Source organism: Adelges cooleyi, unplaced genomic scaffold (genome assembly GCF_023614345.1).
Source record: "Adelges cooleyi isolate 19-005CV unplaced genomic scaffold, UGA_ACOO_1.1 ACOO_flye_CR_arks_rails_tigmint_CR_PRNA_2, whole genome shotgun sequence".
Taxonomy (NCBI): Eukaryota; Metazoa; Arthropoda; class Insecta; order Hemiptera; family Adelgidae; genus Adelges; species Adelges cooleyi.
Window position 1 is genome coordinate 6,622,734 of NW_026095860.1, and position 22,023 is coordinate 6,644,756.

At 28.4% G+C, this 22,023-nt stretch overlaps 1 protein-coding gene across 1 annotated transcript in view; it reads left to right on the plus strand.

The window, feature by feature from the left end:
* LOC126833322 (lachesin-like) overlaps positions 1-22,023 on the plus strand; it is a 70,035-nt gene that overhangs the window by 21,889 nt on the left and 26,123 nt on the right. Inside the window, exons 3-4 of the mRNA XM_050564585.1 lie at positions 19,345-19,552; positions 20,801-20,962. Of these exons, the coding sequence (XP_050420542.1) occupies positions 19,345-19,552; positions 20,801-20,962 (370 nt within the window). The remainder of the gene's footprint in view (positions 1-19,344; positions 19,553-20,800; positions 20,963-22,023) is intronic.

The following is a 22,023-nucleotide window of genomic DNA, read 5'->3' on the forward strand; positions in this document are numbered from 1 at the left end:
TTGTATATATTGCAAAGCATATAACTCTATAAGAGGCTAATTTTTGACTTTGTTCAGTAATACTAATGATTTTCTCACAAGAACATTTGTTACATATAATTATTATTTCACTAAAAAGACATTAAAAATTCATCTAGAAAAAACCTGAGTAAAACTTGTCATTAATTATAAAAAATAAATTATTAAAATACACCATTAAATACAAAAAAAATCGTAGTTGCGTTAAAATGTTTTATAGTGGACTTAAGTCTCAATTAAACAAATTATCCTTATATTCGGTTTTTAGAATTAGGTACGTATAATTTTAAGTAATTTTTTATTCTACACAATATAATATTATGATTAGTAACAAATAAATGTACCGCAATTTGAAGGTAATGCACTTGATTTTAATATTCCTTATATAAACCTGTTTTTTAAACCCATCACCGATATTTCGTGTTTTCTAACGTACATATATATAGCACTTATCATATTCTTCACATCGTATTTTATAAAATATTTTTTTTCTTTTCCTCTATTTTATCTTTGACGCTACTAAATACAAATTTTAAATTATTACTTTCTTATGCAATTGAAGTTATACAGTATTTTTAAAAATGTTTCTTAAACCCCTTGAGATACCTGAAATAAACCGTACCCGATCTATTTATTTTTTCTTCATCCTTCCAACTGTATACTGTTTTCCATTTAACAACTCTTAGCAACTGAATTTGTATGGGTATTTATAATATATACATACATACATATAACACATATGATATACATACATATATATATATATATATATATATAATTATATTATAGATATATTATATGTTATTATGTAATTCCTAAGGTGTGTGTAAGCAAATGGTAATAGATAGTAGTCAATATCGAAGTCTATTTCAGTGTAACCGGTAAACAATAAATGCTGGCATTCTCTGTTATACAGAACGTCTAGTTTGAGATTAACGGCATAGAATACACAGATCATAAACAAAGGCTTTATTTCCGTGGAACCAGAAATTATATTTGGTCGTACTATACTAGTCGTAGGTAGTAAATCATAATATGTCTGTCTACAGTATATAATATTATACTAATGGAAACCTGAACTAATATCTCTCCTGTAGACAGTCTACCAATTCTCGTGTAATATATGGAGCGTAAAGCGACAAGACACATTTCATTATACACTATATCTTCTTTAGAGTTGGAAATAATGTTGTCCTTATAGAAGAAACACAGTATGAGTTTTGGATGTTTGACCAAAAGTAGAATTTAAATTAATATAGCAATATTTCTCTGAAATATCTCTGAAGTGAAGCGGTATCTTTTCCCATATGACATAATTAAATATGGGATTCAAGTTGATGTATCTGTGTAAGCAATAAATGTGATCACTTTTCAAACCTTGTAATTTTGTGTCATATGAATTGTGATGTAACTTAATTATACCGTGTAATATCTCATCGAGGGCTCTTTAACGATAATAAGAGTAAACTATTACAAAAAATAAGAAGACAACAAAAAAATGAATACATTTTAGACGAATATATATTAAAATATATATTTTATTGGATTAATGTTGAAATTAATTTGAAATTAAAAAGAAATTTTTCAATGAAATAATGATTATAATTAAACGAAGTAAATATTTAAGTATTATACTTAAAGATGGGTGAGAGATAGTGTTGCAACTTTATTAGGCAAACTGTGTGGCTTCCGGCTTGCAAAATAGCCTAACATTTAAACAGTACAGATAGTTGAATTATAAGTAACTAAAGTTATCATTTATTATAATATATAAAATACTAAAAAAATACAAATATGTCTAAAACAGTCTACCTCATATACATTAACGTTTGGCATATAAACATTAACATTTACATGTTTTTATAATAAACCACATCAGTTTATAAGTTTCCTATTAACAAGCAATCATACGTTTAAGGGTTATAAAAATATATTATATATAAATATAGTTTAAGAAACGATTATGTATAATACGTATAGTAGCTGTTAGTTAATTCGAACTTTACCAGTATTTAAAAAAAAATTATCACGATGTAGAAACTACAAAACGTGACGTAGCAGACTGCACGTTACTTTATTTTATAGACAAGTGAATGACAATGGGGTTTGTATTAAATCTAAATTCTGACCACCGGTGCGATGATTTGAACATTGATTAAACATTTTCAAAAGACAAAATCAGTGAGCTTAAATCGCATTAGGTTTGACAAAACATGATAAATCCATTAGTTGTCATTCGTCGCATACGCATTGAGCGCAAGTACACGCATTATGGCGTGTATTAAATCCTATTCCTTCACTCCAATATAGTCACCGTTCTCCTCTGTTCCAATAAGTTTTGTAATTATTACCACTATGCAGTGATGTGTCGGCAAGTCACCGCTGTAGTTATGAACGTCATATTCTGTTGAAATGCTTTTAAAGTAATGTGGGACGCGTAACACATTTATGCACAAATAAAACAATATGGAATATCGTAGCGGTTTAATAACGAAGACCACGTCTTGTGGTTTTATAGTATTCTCGATTCTCGATTGGTGAAAACTAATAATATAGGTACTTGGTTCAGCTGGTCTTCTTGTAGTACTAAAAAATCATAACCAATTGCTAAGCGTATTAGTAAGTTAATGTAATTCGTTATGTACTTATTTCTTTAGTATCTATAAATGTACAAGTAATCCAGGGATCGAACTTAAGAAATATATTTTATTTCAAAAAATACCAGGTAAAACTTTTATAATATGAGTTAAAAAAAAACAGTTATTTTTGAATTTTTATTTGTAAGTATGTCTGTATAACTGTTATTTTGGACATTTTATTTATAAAAATTGTAATTTTAAGATCTTTTAAATAAATATTTTTATGAAAATGGAATTTTCATTTTTGATCATTTTTCAAAAACTGTTTTTGTGCTAGATTTTTTTTTATGGTCCTTCTTTAAGTGTTAAAATGTAACTTTTTTCGGTTCTTGGTCAAAATTCGTTTTCGGTTGTTTTTCTATGCCTTATATCTTTAAATTTAATGTTGTATTTTGTCAGACACAATTAAATTGCCGTTTAATTTTCCTCCGAACCAGTGACCGCCCTCTTAGTACCTTAGAGTGAAATTAATAAGTATAATCTGTTCACGAAACGTACAAAGAGTAACGCGATTTGGTTACTGTGCAGACAAGTTTTCTCGTTGACGAGACTACTGTAATGAAAAACAGCTGTCGTCCGGCGTTTCAAATAGGCAATTTAGCATCAGAAAAGCCATACATAATAGGAAGTTGCCTATATCACTTAGACCACAATATTAATAATATGTTTAACAGGGGATGTAAAATTACAACCAGTGTTATGTGTTAACTTTGTTAATTTTACTGCTTGTATTGCCTTTAACCAATGAATTGAACAAATAAAATTAATAGTTGAGGTATAGCAGTGTCGTCGTATCCATTATTCCGTGGAAACCATATAAAACGTAATGTGTTACAAATGATTTTCACCGTGACTTTGAAAACTTGTTGGGAACATGTCTCGATACTGACGTGCTTTTATTATCAATTTAAGAGTTTTTTAGCAATAGTAATTCAGGAAGAAATAAGAAGTACAACAAAACAATTTCTGAACAAGTTCAAGCTTTGTTGTCTGAAAAACAAATTTTTCTAAAAATGTAATATTATGTTGATACATCATGCCATGTAATATATGATTCCTAAAAACATATTAGAGTGCATTAAACCCCAAGATGTTACTATTTCTAAGAAACCCTTCATACGTTTTAATTTTGTATCTGAAGCAAATCAAAAATTCATAATAATAATATAAAAACACATTTTTTTATCATTCCTATCGCGATAACAAAGATATCGATTTATTATTAGATTTGTCCATTGAATAGGTTACCTATTTTTTAAATTAACAAACCGCAATAACTTTTTATCTGTTTGTACTTTACAATGCATCATACATGTGTAAACACCTGATGAATGTTAAATAAAAAATATCTATTTAATTTTGGAATGTTACATTGTTTACTATACAAAAATCGTTGGCTTTCCCAATTAGCCGACCACATGCCAAGAGGTTAATTCTGTTTAATATTTTATTTGGTAGAAGTATTATCCCAGTTCGTGTTATACAGAATTACTCTTGAGGGGTAACACTTTATACATTCATTAATTTTCATTTCATTCGTTCATAGTATAAAAGGGCACCTCGCCTAATCCTTACAGTAACAATATATTCGTATAGTAATAGTATATCAGCTTATTTACTAAACATGTCCGTTGCTTTTTAAAATATTTTTCTATTACACGATTGTCTCAAAGTTGTAAGCACGGCATTGCACTACTGGAAATACACACACAAACATTTGTGTTTATATTATTCATTAAACGTCAAACTATTAAAAAGCAAAGGCAATCGTGGATCTCTCCGTTAATTTATTACAAAAGAGCCAGTAAACGGATTGTTTCAATAATATTCACGAACATTCAGCAATGCTTTGATGATGACTATAAACGCTCTGAAGGTATTTTCTCTTAGAGAGTAAATTTTGTGGAGACGTGCTTTAATTAGCGTATTTTATTATTACTAATGACAACCAAAGATGGAAAAATTCTGTTTTATTTTAATCCATTTACCCGATGTCTGACGTACAATACGTACCGTCTTCTAATAATTGTACAAAGTTTTATATAACTGAACCAATATGTGCATATATTTTTACAACTGGTACGTTTGCGTTTAGCTTGTAATATTATTATTATAGAAATTATGCTGTTTAAAAAAAATTGGTACTAGAATATGGTTTGTTGTATAATTATATGTATAATACGGTTTCAAATAAAAATAACTTGTGCGTAGATGCGGTTACTAAATCAAGTTGACAAAGCTTGCGTTTACCTAAAAATTAAAACAGAAACGGTTTTTTTTTAAAATAAGCATAAAACCCTTGATGCGTTAACCAGCGTAAATGTTGTCAAAAAAATAAATGATTGCACAATCCGTTCAAATAAAATATTCTTATAATAATAATATGTGGTTTTTCACTGGGTACAACGATTTTGTTTTTTTATTTGTAGGGTGTTTTAACAGATTCGCATTGTTATTTGTTCGCTGCATATGCAAAAATATTTTATCAGTGGTAAGTGGGTATGAAACATTAAATATAAAGGTAGAAAAAAGCAAGTGAATAAATTAAGTTTGAGTAGAACAATTAAGTATAAAGGAGAAAGTAGCAAATAGGGAAGACAGAAAAAAAGGAAAAGGTGAAATTAAGCAAAGGCTCGATCAAAGACGGTGGGCAGGGTATTATTATATATTTTTTATAAAATATTGCTGATAATTATTACCGCCAGGTCAAGTGGAAACCCCGTTAGTAACCCACTCTTCACTTACTGTTGAAGCAATTTTTATAAATATCTGTTACATAATATTTTATACATGGTAACCTTAGAGAAAAAGGTCTTTAATCGAAGTATTTCCATTAAAGCAAAATGCTTTTTTACAATTAGTTTTTGTTAATTTTTCAAGATATTTCAGTTACCTATATATTTATTAGTAATTTAATCCTAAATTGAGAATATGAAAAATACAGCATCCGACTATACATAATTGTATTATTAATAATGGAAAAGGCTATTAATTATGAAGGTGTAAAAAATAGAAAATATTAAATTTCTGTGTAAACGTTTTTTTTTTTAAATATCCATACTTAGTACTACTCATTTGTATACGAACTTAGCCTTTTGGTCCCCATTCCCTACAGGAAAACACAAACAAATTGAACTCATTAGGATTGACCATAGAATTTGACTTCGTGTTTTGGTCTAATATAGTGTCCGATCTAGATTTGATTAAAAATGTATTAAATTGATTAGACTTAATCCTGACGATTAAACGGTAATGTAAATTAATTTAAAACTACTTAATAACATTACACTACTAGAAACAATCTAAGAGTTGTAGGCAAAGGCTGTATTATGAAAATTAAAACATGATAGTATTAATGCGTTGTCATCATAAATATCTGTAAAAATGTATTTTCTTTCTCAGGGATGAATCTTAAGATCTTAAACTTAAATAACTTAATGAGCTTCGGGATGCCAAAATACACTACAGTATAATATTATATAAAATTTAATACTAAAAGGTAAACCCGTATATAGGGCTGTACACGGTGTAGGTATATCATAATGTGGATAAAACAAAAACAAAACGCTCTTTTCTTTTTGTTCTCGGTGTATCGATTATAATATTATAATAATAATTATTTTATTATTTTTCGATTTCAAAGGGTAACAAATGTTGTGTGCACTATAACTACCTCGTCGAGTGATTTTAAATTGCTGAGCTTTGATGTAGGTACACTATTGTGTGCACGCATTAGAGCACTTTATGTTTAGGCATCGGCACATGTAGCATAAGACCGTTCAAACGTCAAAGCGTTTCATATTCCACGGAAAGTTTATACTTGTGTACTTTACAACAACAGCAATAATAATAATTATTATTATCATTAATATATTTTTTGCTCGCCTTACGAGTTTCAGCGCAATTTACACTATACATAGTATACCTTCACACGTTAACGCGCGTAACAGTGATAAATGGTCTTTGAATAATAATATGTAGGTGTGTTATTAATACACATTGTGTATAATGTGTGTTTGGGTTGTGTGCATCTGTTTTTCACTAGGCAAATTATCGGGCATCGTGCCGTCCGTTGGTGTGTTTCCGGCGGAATAATAATAATAATGTATGTATGAATACATATATATATACAAGCAAACGTTTGGAACATTACAATATAGAGGTGAGCGGCCGCGCAAGGTGTTTCAACGGGTTTAATGAGTATTTATGGATTATCGTCCGAATTAACCGCATCGCGCAGTACCTATGTTTTGTACAAATGTGCGAACCCTTAATGTCCGATAATCCCCCCGAAACAAGGGAACGGCAATATTATTTCGCTCAGAGTAAAATACACATTATATAGTATGTACACGTTCAGTTTTGGATAGTATAATATATCATAATACCTACACACGCCACGCGATTGCCATAATATGGATAAACGGGATCATAATAATAATAATAATTATTATTATTATTATTATCGTTATTGTTATGGCGGGATTGCTATATTTTATACCCGTCGTGAGTACGAGATGACAAACTTTTTGGTGTTCATGCACAAGAAAATACATTTTCTGTAGACATATCTATGGTGGATCATACTTACATTGGATAATTAGATAATATGCTATTTTTGTCCGTTAGACAACCTATAAAATATGTGTTAAGCCCGCATAAGTCTTTAGACTAATACACACACGTTACGTTTCTTGTAAGATAACAAATCGTTATAATAATATAGTAAATTATATTAAAGTTATATCATCTGATTCATTGTTCTATCAATCTCGGGGGCATTTTTCACATACACACTTTTCTATGGAAATTCTGAATTGGCCATTACAACTCTTAAAATATGATTTTATTGTAAAACTTTTGCGACGCGGCTGATAGGGGACATATTTAATATATTATAACAGTTTTAGCTTATTACAAGTTTTTTTGAGAAAAAATGCTCTTGGTGTAGATAAAACAAATAACCACTCTTACCTACACAAGTTTACTTATCTTTTACTATAAAAATAAATTTACTGACATTAGTTTAGTTTGGTTATGTACCTACATAATGGTTCAAACTTAACTTACGACCATACCTGTTTGTTGGGAATGTCTTTTTAAAATACGCCTTTGCGAGGCATACACACATTTTAAATTATTTGTTATGATAATATATTATTGTTTACACGTCGAACAATATGTTAATCACATTATGCGATGCCATTTGTAGTTTCGACAAGTAAAACGTTAACAAATTGTTTTTACCTTGTATGGGGAACAGTTTGCACACTTAACTACTAATTACATTTTGTTGACTTAGTAATGAGTGTTAATTCATCAACACTAAAATATTAAATGATTCGTAGTTATATTATTTCCGTTCAAATATCATTGTATAAATGATTGTCACAAGTAATATGTTTCCTAATATATGAGTTTAAATAATAATTGCAATAGCTAAGCCGAGTCTCGTGGTATGTCCATGTATGTTTGTAAATAATATACCAGCTCCATATTTAAACAACGCCTATTCAAAGAACAGAATATGACAGTAAAAAAATTATGATAACGTTTCAGTGTACATATACTATATTAGTATGCTATGAATATAAAATATAGCATTGAGAAATGTGTAACTTTAGGGTCAATTTTTTATAAGAGAAAAAATGATTCTAAGAAGCTGATGTGAGTAGATTAAGTAGATGTAAGCAGCAGGTGTGCTATACGACAAAAAACGCCGTTTAAAGTGAAGGAAAACAGCTGTAAACAAAATCGTGTAGCGCTTTGACGATAACTTATGGAAAATAAAAGTAAAGAGTTAATAAAATTAGGGGTGATTGTATTGAACTAAAAGCAGTTGTGAGATTACAATAAAATGAAGTGGGAAAAGATTGGATAGGCAAATAAATGGATAGAATGGATGGGAAGAGGCGACTAACAGAAAACAGACAAAGAAGTTAGGCCGATTGGAACAACCGTACAAATTACTATGATATTGTATTTGTGTTACACAAACCAAACAGTACCAATTACTTAATATTATTGTTTTAAAACATAACCTTTATTAGTACAATTTTCGATTTATGTAATCTTTTTTTATATGTATTTTGTATAAAACTTAGACCAAGATAGCCTAAATTAAGATGATATTTAATTAAATATTTTAAGGTATCACGATTATTTGATAATTTCGCATACATTTTCCAATAGGTTGTGTAACCATCACAGTATGTTTTATACCAGTTTTTCTTTCTTCTATAACCAGTTTTATCTGGCATCAGTCTCAATTTCTTTGGTTTAAAAATCAACTGCTAAAAATTGTATGTACTACACAAATTATAAGATGATTCCACGTTGTCTTGATTTTCCTTGTATCGCGTGACAAAAGGTGAAAATCTTCTGAATATTTTTCTGGGAATCGCTTTGAGAATTTTTCGTCATGACATTGCACTCTACGGCCGAATTATCGAGAAAGATAACGAATATTATTTTATAATAAATAGATAACAGTATTAAGATAAAAAACAAAGAGTATGTGGCATATAATTTAGTTTTCAAAGATAAAATAAAAAGTTATATGTTAATGTTGTAGGTATAACACGGCACAGTAGATAATTTAAAATACGAACGATTTCACATAAACCGGTAAATGCGTAACTAACAGCTTTCAATAAATGTTTATCTTTTACCCATACTATTTGAGTTATTATGCCTTCCTTGTACTTGGTAAATACAGAAAGTAGAACATAGAATCATTTAAAATAAAAATGGGTCAATATCAACATAGCACTCATTTCAGTTTAAATTTACTTTAATATTTGATATTATCAAAGTAGTACATTTATTTACTTACATTTCTTAGAATCAGTATCGCCATAGATGTACTATAACGTTCCTGCTTTTCATTCAATAATTCTGAAAATGAATCCAGTATTAATTGATCTGTGTAATTGCATTTTTCTTTGATAGTATCCAATTCAGAAAGTTAGAAATGAAATAATCACAATTTATTAAGTTCTTTCTATATAAATCTAGCTTTTAATTTATGGTTTATTATTGAGTTTTTGTTTTAGAGTTTAAGTATATATTACTGTTAATTATACGTACTTGTTATTTACTATTATTATAAATATTATCCGTAATTCTAACGTTATGTAGTTTACACCAGCAAGTAAAATGCAAGCTCCATGTAAAATACTGTTGAAGTATAAAAACCATTCATTTCTAAAAATGTTAATACCATTAATTAGGGTTAAGTGAATATTAAATTTATTATTACCCATAAAAGTTGAAAATGGGTGCAAATAATTAAACTTAGCCTGTTGTCTATTGATATAGGTACAAATGTCTTTGGTATATCTTTGTATAGTAGATAGTAAGACATCATACAGATTTCAATCTTGGGCAATATATCATTATTAATAGACCAACCAGGACAACGATGGAAAGGATTGGCAGCACGGAATGTAAACTCTGATAGCTTTAAGTATGTTTTGTTAGATATTATAGAGATATGTAAATAATAATACTCGTAAGTTACTTGTGTATTTTTTTCTCAGTAAACGATTTAATCGAAAATAGTTGCTTGTAATCGAATAGTGATTTGTTGATAGATATTTTTTAAAAAAATACGCTTTCATCAAATTTGTTGAATAGAGATTTCACGATTCTTCAACACTCAACTAAAAAAAATAACTGTTTATTTATATAACATAGAATTTTTTTTTATATTTTGATGTACTTATAATGAATTTCGTTTTTTTTAACATGATGATTCGTTATTAAATACCATTTGATAAATTTCCATTGGTCTTACTGCTTTTCCGTTCCAACGTATATAATGGTTTTTACTCGCCCTCGATTGTACCGTGTTATATAATTAAAAAAGTTTTGAATACAATAAATATATATAAACACTACGGTATCTGAAAATTGAGTTTGCTTTGCCAATTAGTTGTTCGCACGAAATCTCATTCTTGTATCTTAACTAATTTTTACTCCATATAGCTTAGCAATGACCGGTTATTCTACGAAAAATTAATAAGTACCAAGTAATCGACTGTCTGTAAAAATGTGTGCGACTACCATTACTTACGATTATGTTAAATTGTTAGTATAATTCAATAATAATTATGACTTATTCCGAGTACACTTCATCGTTTCATTATACATTTAAAATTTAACTAGGAAAAATGTTTTAAAGGATCATTAATAATTTTCAAGGAGTTATTCAGAAAACTGATATCAAGCTTTCAAATGTCGGTAATCGTATTCTATTATCTCAAAAATAAGCATTAAATTAAAACTGAACAGTTTATTTTTATAAGTCACAAAAAGTCACACTACATTACAATTTTTACTTACCGTTACATCATTAAAACTTCTGTACACAGTGTGCAAAAGTATTATGAGCTTTTTTGAGAGATTAAAATGAAGAACTAATAATGTAATATTTGTTTTAATAAATCTATAATATGTAGTATATACCTATATCGTTTGCCAATTAATTTCTAATCACCTATAATGGTGTAGGTTAGGTTGGTTGGTTATGTTATACTCAAATGTTGTTGATTCGTGCTCGGTTGTCTGGCCAAATTGAACATGCAAGCATCAGTTAGTTAAAGAATTTCCCTGAGAACAATAATTGTAAAGAGCTGGGTTTTTCCCGAAGTTTTTAATGTATTTATATTTATCTTTACTTATTACTAGGTGTCGGCTATTAATTACGACTGAACGACAAGGGATCGGGGCGACGAGTCGAAGGGCGTGGCTAATTGGGTCGCGATGGAAAATTCTAAGTAATTAACAGCGGGGACGCTCATTAATTTAAATTACCGGAACTACCATAAATACCGGACGAACCTCTCTGGAGTAACTTGTTTTTACTTCCGCCACTTTAAGACAGTGCAACTGCGGCAGTTTAACAACATAGCACTACATCGGCGGAACACCGTGTGCGCATTAACAGTCATAACCATTATAAAGTCGAAGTTAATTTTCGTAAATGCACCTAAATGATATCATAAATATGGGTTGTTCTCTTATCCTTCACTAAATCGACGCCTAACTAACCATGCAATACTATTGGATAAATTACCGACACATTTTAAGCGTATATATGAATATATTTGTTTTGTGTTAGGTTTATTAATTATTATACTACAATATTTTCCTCGAATTAAACAATAAAGTAAAACTAAGTAAGGCATTTATGTCAAACTTAACTTACTTATCAATAGTTACAACAAAATGTATAATACAAAAATCAAGGGTGTTATAAATAACGAAATGTACAAAATATACACAATTTTAAATAATTATGAATTAGTTTACTACACAAAAAATACAATATGTATCGCAGATCTTTCTATAAATGTATCATTTTGAACTGTGTTTTTGTTGTTCAAATTTATGCAGTGAAAAATAGTTATAACATTTTAAAGCAATTACTGATTCAATTTAAAACACTATAAATTGATTCTTCTACCCTGCTATTTTTGAATAAAATAGTCATGATTATTTATATACTCACCTTTTTTTTATAATAGTGTGTCATTTATAGCTTTTGTAATATTATAACGTTTATTATGTAATAAAATAACGAAATCTATCATCGAAACGTGTCAACGTGTGCGCGATTTTTAGTTCCATATAAATTGTCTAGTTAATTATTTATAGTTATTGTGAAACGTTGTACTATATGTTTTTTTAGTGACTTGAGCGTTTAATCTGGATGTCATATAGACGTGCTGCGAGTCTTTTATTTTTGAAATCTAAATAAAATCTGATGAAGTTTTCCTGTATATACTGTGAATATAATAAATAATGCGTAGATGCTGTACTATACTGCGTCAAAGCTGTCCATTGAATTTGATATAAAATACGAAGCACAAATGTTATCAAAATGTTTTTCCCTGAACACCCTGTTTTAAGTGCTCGCTAAACATGGCGGGGGATACACGTACATTTGGGGACATACATATTTTATTGTTTTTATTTTAGTTTAACAAACTGCCGAAAAATACATGCTGCACGTGGTTTTAAACCTCGCCGAACAACGCTAAACTAGGTACAAACTTTCAATTTGTTCCTATAAGTTGCTGCTTGTACGGCACTAGAAAAGATATAAGACCGGCGATTACCAACAGAGTCGAACGACTTTTAATATTATTTTTTCGTAACGGTTTAACGCGTTCCTGGAACTTTTGTAAATAAGATGACAGCCGGTCATGAAAATATATATCATCTGATGTATATAGAAATATGGTGTTTTTGGATTACTTAAAAGAAAAATAAAACACTCCTTACACGACGAACAGGAAAGGTATGACGTTTTCTATTTAGCCATCTAAGATAACTTCAATTACTAACAACTTAAGAGTAAGTTGACCATATAATTTGTTGAATAACCACAACTAAGGTGCAAGTAGCCTTTTTTTTATTAACTAAAATATTCTATTTAAAACTTTACACTGTTCACAATAAGTAAATTTGATGAATTATTTACATGACTTGAATGGCGGAGAGAGAAAGACATTCATCGATGCCACTTGAGTAGCGCTACTCTGCAGTTTTTTCTTATATTTAAACTTTACTAACCGCTAAAATATAAAAGGTAATTTCATTACTGTTCCAATGCAAATAAATAAGTAAAAATTGAAGATTTAAGTAATTTAAGAAAACAAATTAAATAAATTATACTGAATGAATTATTTCTTATATTTTAATATTTAGGTATAAATACATAATGATAACTAATAATACTTTTTCTTCCATTCTAAAAACTATAATTTTTCTGAAAATTGTTATGATTAGTAATTAAAATTGTATATAAATGTTTTCGAATTTTGAAATTTATAAATGGTGGGCCCTTTTTAGGAATAATAAAGTAGTCTGCTTTTAACAGATGGCGAATGTTGAACTGACACCTAATTATACTATAACTGTTTTTATATTTCACTCGTTACTCTTTGTTTATTGAAAATGAAATATATTTTATTGGTAATTTAAGACTTGTTCTTATATTTTTTTTAAGAAAACTCATAATTTTTAATTCTGTACAAAAATTATTGAATGGAATATAATATTTTTCTGAATGGTTTTATCGGTATTGTTTAGGTACACTAAATGTTATAGGCCTGAAGTTCTCTCGATAGAGGAAATCTTCAATCAATCCATTCAAGATAAATAATATATCCCTTGAAATTGTAAACAGTTATTTACAGATTGTTTCGCAAAAAAACAAATTTGTAATAAAATGCATAACCAGTAATTGAAACGTTTCAAATCAAACTACTATTATCTTAACTGAACAGAATAGCATTTGGGAAATCATTTTTTATGTGTTTTTCAGTTTACGCATTACGTTTTATATTTCTATAGTAATTGCCAGTTTTTTGAGTTTTGCACACATTATGTCGTTAATAATAAATCTAAACTACACATATGGCTTTTACTCGTTGATTCTGTAAACAGCAATAGAGATAAAACTAAAGCGTAGTGGATGCATTTATTCAGTTTATTATATTATCCATAAACTTTTTATAGTTTTTCCATTGCATCCATTACACGCGTTACATCGACTTGAAAACACTTCAAGGCATATTAGAAAAACGGTATATAAGTGACTATGCTAACACCAAATCGACGATTAACTTTATAAGCATTATCATTATGAGGAATCGTTGATGTCTATAAAATAAAACTATTGCTGTCATAACGTATACTGTCATACTGTATTATAGTCGCCTGTCCTACTATTTTTTAAGTATTTCTTCTTTAGGTATTTCTAAACTATTATATTTTTGTATTATATTTAAATCACGAGTTATGTTTATGGACTTTGACAGTATAAAAAAGTAATTTTGTGTAATGGGCTCCACACCGGCATTTATTAAGGAGTATAGGCAATTTTTCGCTAAAACATAACATTCAGCTAAATATGTTAAACATACATATACCATAGGAAATAAGTATCTATTTTGATAATTAATTTTTTTTTCAACTTTTATAACGCATATAGGATCTATTTTTGTACAAATACATATGTTTCTACTTCAAACGTACTGTTCCTATGAATACTTTGATTTAAGATTTGAAAAAACATTTGAACTCTTCACAACATTTACAAGACATTGACCGAGGCACAATTTTGAAATTATTTTTGATTAAATATTTATTTCACTTTGAAAAATTCAATTTTTTAAGTATTTTAAAACAATTTTACAACTATATTAAAAACGAAAATTAAAAATGTACTTCGGTCATTGCGTCGAGGAAGTATTGAAAAATCTATGTCCGTTTTCAAAGTTATGGTCGGATTATGCGTTTTGGAGTTCTAATTGAATTTGAATTAGTTGTTTTTGATTAAAAATACGCAGGTAGTGAGGCACTTTAACTCAACAATGGAAACATTAATTTATAAATAGTCTATAATAGTACTTCAAAAAAATACACCTAATAATAATTTAATCAAAACCAATGAATTATAAAATTAGAGTTTACTATTTTTAATTTGATCGAGTAAGAAAAAAAATATTCATATTTAACCATACACTTGTATACCAGACTGCCTAACTGCCAGACTGCCATATGCAAAAAAGGTTAATGTTTTTCAAGCAACTACAAGTGTGTTCGACCCTTATGTGTCTTGTAACAAGTAACAACTTGATGGATTTTGATAAATGAGGTGTCAGTCGATACCTTACAATCTCACGAGCGTCAATAAGTATAGGTACTTTAGTTGTAGCCCAAAAACCCAAAATAATTAAAGTTAAAATGAAATTTATTCCTTTAGAAGACAGACTACATTTTTAAAATGATGTATATGCAATTATTCTAAGGAATTCTTTTATTTTAATTTTTGCATTTTTCATTTCATGTATTATAAAACAGTCAGTTTATAGTAATTTAGTAGACGTCTGCCCTTTATTTAATTGCATACAACTCAATTCGATGAGTGAATAAATCACGTATATAATTTTTATATAGAACATGTTTATACTTCCTCTGTAAACGTAAAAGAAATCTGAATAATAGCAACAAAATTACTTTAAATATTATTTAGATTAGTAATATAAAAATTGAATGTGCGAAATTGATAAATTAATAAAGAAAAGGGGCAAGATTTTTGTTCGGAGAATCGTTTCTTAATTTATCCAACTTACTTTTGTTTATAACAGTAAAATTTTAAGTGGAGTTGCTAATCGGTAAACTGTAAAGATCAGAATGGTTTAGTTAAGTAGGCAGAAGCCATAAAATAATTAGTGCACTATTAAGCGTAGTAAGCAGGAAACTAATTTTTATTTTAGTTTTTTATAATGAGTAGACGGCTTACATGTTCCCAACGGTTTATGAAAGGTTAAAATAAGTTTAAAAAAAAAAGAAAAAATTTTAATTTCCGATTACTGCGACTAACCATTATGCCAATGAATTATGAAATTATCACTGCTTATAAAAATATATTGACATCGTGGTACCTAATGAACGATCGCGATTTGGCTTTCCATATTTAAATTTGAAAATTTAACATATTAATATAAAAAAACTCCTCTTTATTCACGTTATCGCTCTGGTGAACGTCCGGTAAAGACTTAAATATAAAATAAATATTCAGGTACGTGTACGCCAAAGAGAACTTAAGATAGGTGATAGTTTGGTGTTGGTCGTTAGGCTCAAGACATTTTAGCCGTGAATTTGAGTCTGTGGAAAAACGGCAAGGAACTGTGAAGGTACAAGGGTTGGCAATCGGATTAAACGATATTGTGAGGGGTGAATTAATTTAAGAAACGGTCGCGGATTAGTTGCATGTTGAAAACATTCTAGGGACTCAAATTTTGCAGTATTTTCAAATTGAATTAGACAACAATTGACAATTGCGTACAGTCATTTGAAAGTGGAAGAAAGCTTATCAGCGTCTCACCACTCGGTAAAATTGCATTCAATCAATTCAGCATGCACACGGGTCTACTACTTAATTTTTGTTTTAATAATCACTCGAATGCAAATCCCTTTTCGTTTGGCCTATCATTATATTAACGCTTAGATTAACAAAAACGTTAATGTTTGGCGCAACAGACAAAACGCTACACAATAGAACGATTCCAAATAATAATCCTATTTATATTGTAATTTATTATATAATTATAAAATATGAAAAACAATAAAATGACAAAATCATTTATTAATTTGAATTTTTTACTTCTGTAACGGACCGTTTACTGATTCTCATTGAAATTTTCAAAGTTCCAGAGTGGCGTGGAAAACGTTTGAGTTTACTATTTGCTTTCGGTGGAAGGATACGAAAAGAATGTTGGCTGAACTCGGCAGACACATAGGTCAATATAATTACAATTACAATGTGTGCAATATATAAGATGAAGATAACGGGCAAATACGGGTTTATTGGGTATCGCAAGCGACTTGCTTTATAAAAAGTAGTGGAATATTATACGTCTCGGTTGTGTGTGCACTTGTACGGTATACATATAATGGTGAGACAGTTATTTAAAAATCTAACGTTTGTCAGAACAATATAAAACAGACTTTCTCGAGGGAATTGAGGAAAAGCTCTTTTCTATCGCATTTATTTTTTTATTATTAACTTTTCGAAATAGATATTTGTAGGGTACTGTTGTCATTTGTTCTAGACCAAAAGCGTTGACCCCTCGCTTACATTACCATTCCTCTGAAATCCACTACATTGCATCTATGCTAATTCATATTATACAGTGTAGAAAATTCAGACGGAACTTGGTGTGCAGTTCAATACTCATATAGGTTTCTGGTAAAATTACTAAAATAAGAGGATTTAGAAAGTAGAGTAAATATTGTTTCTTTTAATCGTGTATAGCGAGTACTTATATATATTTTCTGCGTTATAAAAAAAATGCCAATTAAAATACGTATGGGGTTTAAATTATTATAATATAAAGTAGATCCGCGAAAACGAAGGACTTTTTTATATTGCGACTATTATAACATAGTGGCACATATTCAGTTAACAATATTGAACCTGACAATTACCTGATAATAATTTAATCCATGGTTTCATAATAACTAAAATTCCAGCTTTACAAAAAAAACGATAGATGCTACTATTTTTAGCGTTAAAAAAATTTAACATTAATTAACAAATGTCTATGTAGAAGTATAGTACAAGAAATATCCATAAAAATTGAAAATTTTTAAGTTTTTATATATTTTTGTTTAGTTTTGACTATTAAATAGGTAACCTTATAACAAATATTTTGAATTTAGATATATGTGTGCAGGTTATGTCAAGCATTACCCATATTATTAAGGATTTTTATATGAGCAGAGTAACGGGGTTTTATACATGCTTTAATGTTCTTCCACATATTTATTTCTGTACATAAATGCATATTGTGTATTTATTGAATATTTAGTATACTCCAGTGTATTATTTGTGCATTATGCAAACAGAATAAAAGACAACAACTGCAATAAACATGCGATAGGAGGTTATTCGGCGATAGAACCAAACTTGTAAATTAAGCAAGAGAGTTTATACTAAATTTATAGTTCATCGATTAAAAAAAAAAAGTCCAATCAAATATATAACATTTATTTATAAGACTTAATTAATTCATTCAAGAAAATAACACATGTTGGCGATAAAAAAAAAAGTTGCAACAGATTTTCTTCCCCTCGTTGTTTTTGTTTATATCATATTATTAACGTTATTTGTTTTTTGTTATTCAAAATTAAAACTAATTGTAAGTGGCGAACTGTGTTTTTTTCAGGCGTCTTTGCTTCGTTAATAAAAGTAATTAACCGTTACCCTCTTGCTCTTTTCTATCGTTTTCAGTCGCCATGAACATTATCAATTAAAATATAGAAAACACTTTTTTTTTGTGGTAGTACTGTAATAGGAGGAGGGAGGCGTGTAAATTAAATTGCTGCCGGAGGTTTCAGTTGTGTAATAAAAAAAAAATCGACCTAGTGGCAAGGCTGAAATTATCTCTAAGGTATAATTAAAATTAAATTTTGTTTATTACAATGAGTTGTACCTTCGTAAAAGATTACAAACATCTGGAAAGTTAAAAAAAATAAGCACATCTTTTTTTGGTCTTACAATGATTCTTTTTTTGTTTGCTAAATAATTATTCTAAGTTTTTAAAATAATTGTGTACATAAAATAAAATCCAAAAATTCTATTTTATTTTTACAAAATATAAAAGTGCAAAATTCTAATCTACATAGCCTGTTTAATATTAATAAATATTTTATTTTTTAACAATATAATTTATTTTTAAATAAAGGAAAACTCAGTGTAGGGCAAGAAAGGTCACCAATAAAAAACGTGATATCTCATGCGGTTTTCTTTGTTATTTTATTATGCTCTAAGTGACTAACACTGAAGATGGTCTCTGAAATGGGTCCGAAACGTCATGATCACAGTATGAGGTATGCGAAAATTATCAAGTTGAAGTGCAATTGGTTTTTGTTTTTAACTACGTTATGAACTCAATTGCTATTTTTTTTTATGAAAAAACGGCTTTAGCTAAACAAACGTACTCGTATCTCATAAAAACATTTGTTATATTATTAAACTATTCGACACAACTATTAGTTGTTACAGAGTAACTTTTAAAAGTTAAATAATTATTATACATCATACATTAAAATATAATTCACTTTTTTAAACAATAATGACCCGGATTGAATAAATACTTTTTTCTAGGTTGCTTGGATTCATCTTGATCGAAAAATGATACTGACTGTTCACAAGCATGTGATCGCTAGAATACCAAGATTTAGCATGTCATATGACGGACAAAAGACTTGGATGTTGCACATAAATGGCGTAAGAACATCTGATAAAGGCATTTACATGTGCCAAGTAAACACCGATCCAATGATCAGTCAAAGCGGTTACTTACAAGTGGTCGGTGAGTTGATGATTACAGAACTACGATATTTTTCAAGTCAAAAATAATCCATCATATTTTTTTGCATAGTATAATAGGGTAAACTTAAAATAGCTGATCGTCGTCGTCGAAGCCCATAACAATTTAGTGTTGTTGAGCTAAATTTTGAAACTCTGTACACCTGAGTAATGAAAAACACGAGAGCGTCTGACGATATAACAAAAATTTAATTAAAAAATCCTTTTACCTTGAACCGCAGCTTACAGTTATGAGCTAATTTGTTTTTGTGGTATATGATGGTACGGGCCAGTATATTCGTCTAAGTGAACTTAAAAATATTTTTAAACTCTAAATCCATTTTTTTTAATTAGATATTTTACTAAAGAATAATGGCGGTAGGATTAAATAAAGGTAAAAAATCTTACATAGATTTATATAATACACACTCGCCTTCATTATTTTTTATTTTGCCTACAATTTTTAACTTTCACGCCTTTAAGGATTTATTCACCAAAATGTCGAAGAATCCCAAGAAGTTAAATCTGTAGTTTTTTTAAGCAAATTATATGTCGAAATAGTTTAAATTAAAAATAACTTCACGAACAAAAAGGATAACATTTGTTGCATTCTATTTTCATTTCTTGTGACATTTCGATAGGGAAAATACAAACTGTTCCATAGCAACGTTTACTTTTAAACGAAATGAGATGAGCCATTATACATATTATTTAAAAGTATTGTAACATTCTTTGAAATTCTTGTTATGTATAAACAACGAATGAAAAGACGTTAGGGTATCCGACATTTGTTTTAAATGTATATTATAAAATAAGTTCAAACTAGACATACTCTGTTCTTTTGGTTTTTACTACAAAAATATTAAATTCCAATTAAGTTAAAATTCTAAACTTAATCAACACTTGATTGTGTTGATGGTATTTTCATTGCCCAAGTAATGCATTTATTATGACATAATATTATACTATAATTTTTTTAAATTTATTACAATGCAATGTAAATGTAAAAGTATCTGAAGTTAGTTCAGTAAAAATTATTTATTTAGAATTAAAAACAAAAAGATTTAAAAATATATAATTAAGTAAATATTTTCAAAATAAAATTAAGCAATTAATTCTAATAGTTTCATGTTCGTTTCAACTTTTATAACTGAAAAATCACAATCGCAATCACGTAGTAGAACTTTTTTTGAAATTGACATTTTTTTTTATATATTTGTGGTAAACTTAAATGGAATTGTTTTGTTGATAGTTCCGCCAAACATAGCAGATGAAGAAAGTTCTGCTTCCACCATGGCCGTGAGAGAAGGGCTCAATATATCGTTGTCTTGCAAAGCCAAAGGTTATCCAGAACCAAAGATTGTTTGGAAAAGAGAAAACGGTTTCGATATAACAATAGATAGAAGGAAAAAAGGTAAAGTAATAATATTATTAAAACTATATCGTTTATTAAAACTGTTGGCGTTGTTTAAGTGTTTTTAAAGTTTGCGTATGCTTTATACTCATTTTAGATTTTATAAAATTACACAATTGAAAATAATATTTAATACGATAGCAATTTTATTTATAATGTTATATATATATATATATATATGTATATATATTTATATAAATTAATTGAATTTGTTTAAATTAGACACTAATGTATCAAACTCGTCTAAAACATCTGATTTAACATAAACTTTTCGCCTTTTCATATTGTGTCTGAAAATAAAATAATTGATTACGTATTAATAATTAATACGTAGCAAGCTAATTAAAAAATATAAGTGCAAATATTTAAAAAAATTTTAATTTTAATAAATTTAGATATTTTCAAATTAATTTATTTTAGCTTTAAGATTTGTTTTTACAGAATAATCTTTTTTTAGTTAGGTATAACAATTGTGTTTGAGGAAACGATTTCATAGGAGATGACACCTTGTAAAGTGATTAATATTTTGGTAAATTTTATTATTTATTTCTTGTATGGCATTTTTGGTAAATTAAGAAGATTTATAAATATATATATATACCTATATTAATATTTCTAAATTTTTGTATAAGAGAGACTATAATTATATTAAACTCATTTAATATATATAGTGATGCAAAGACTAATAATTTTCAAAAGTCGTATATTTTTATACCATCTATATATAAATTATATTTTGAAAATAGAGTGCCAATGCACCTTATAAGAAGTTTGCTTGTTACAACCAAACAAAAATTAATAAAACTCGGTCACTCGTAGATGTGATATGACAAACGCGTACCCTTAAGTCTGTTGATACAATTATATCATCGATATTTTTATACAGCTGAGTATAGTATCTACTGTAGTTTCAAATATTATTGTCAATTAGTCAGTATTTAAAATGCATTATAATCATGTATTCTTCATAAGACTGGCAATATCTTACTCAAAGCATGTTTTTGCGTAGACTATAAAATCAACGGTTACTTGAAAACATTTTCTGCTGAGGACTCATCTTG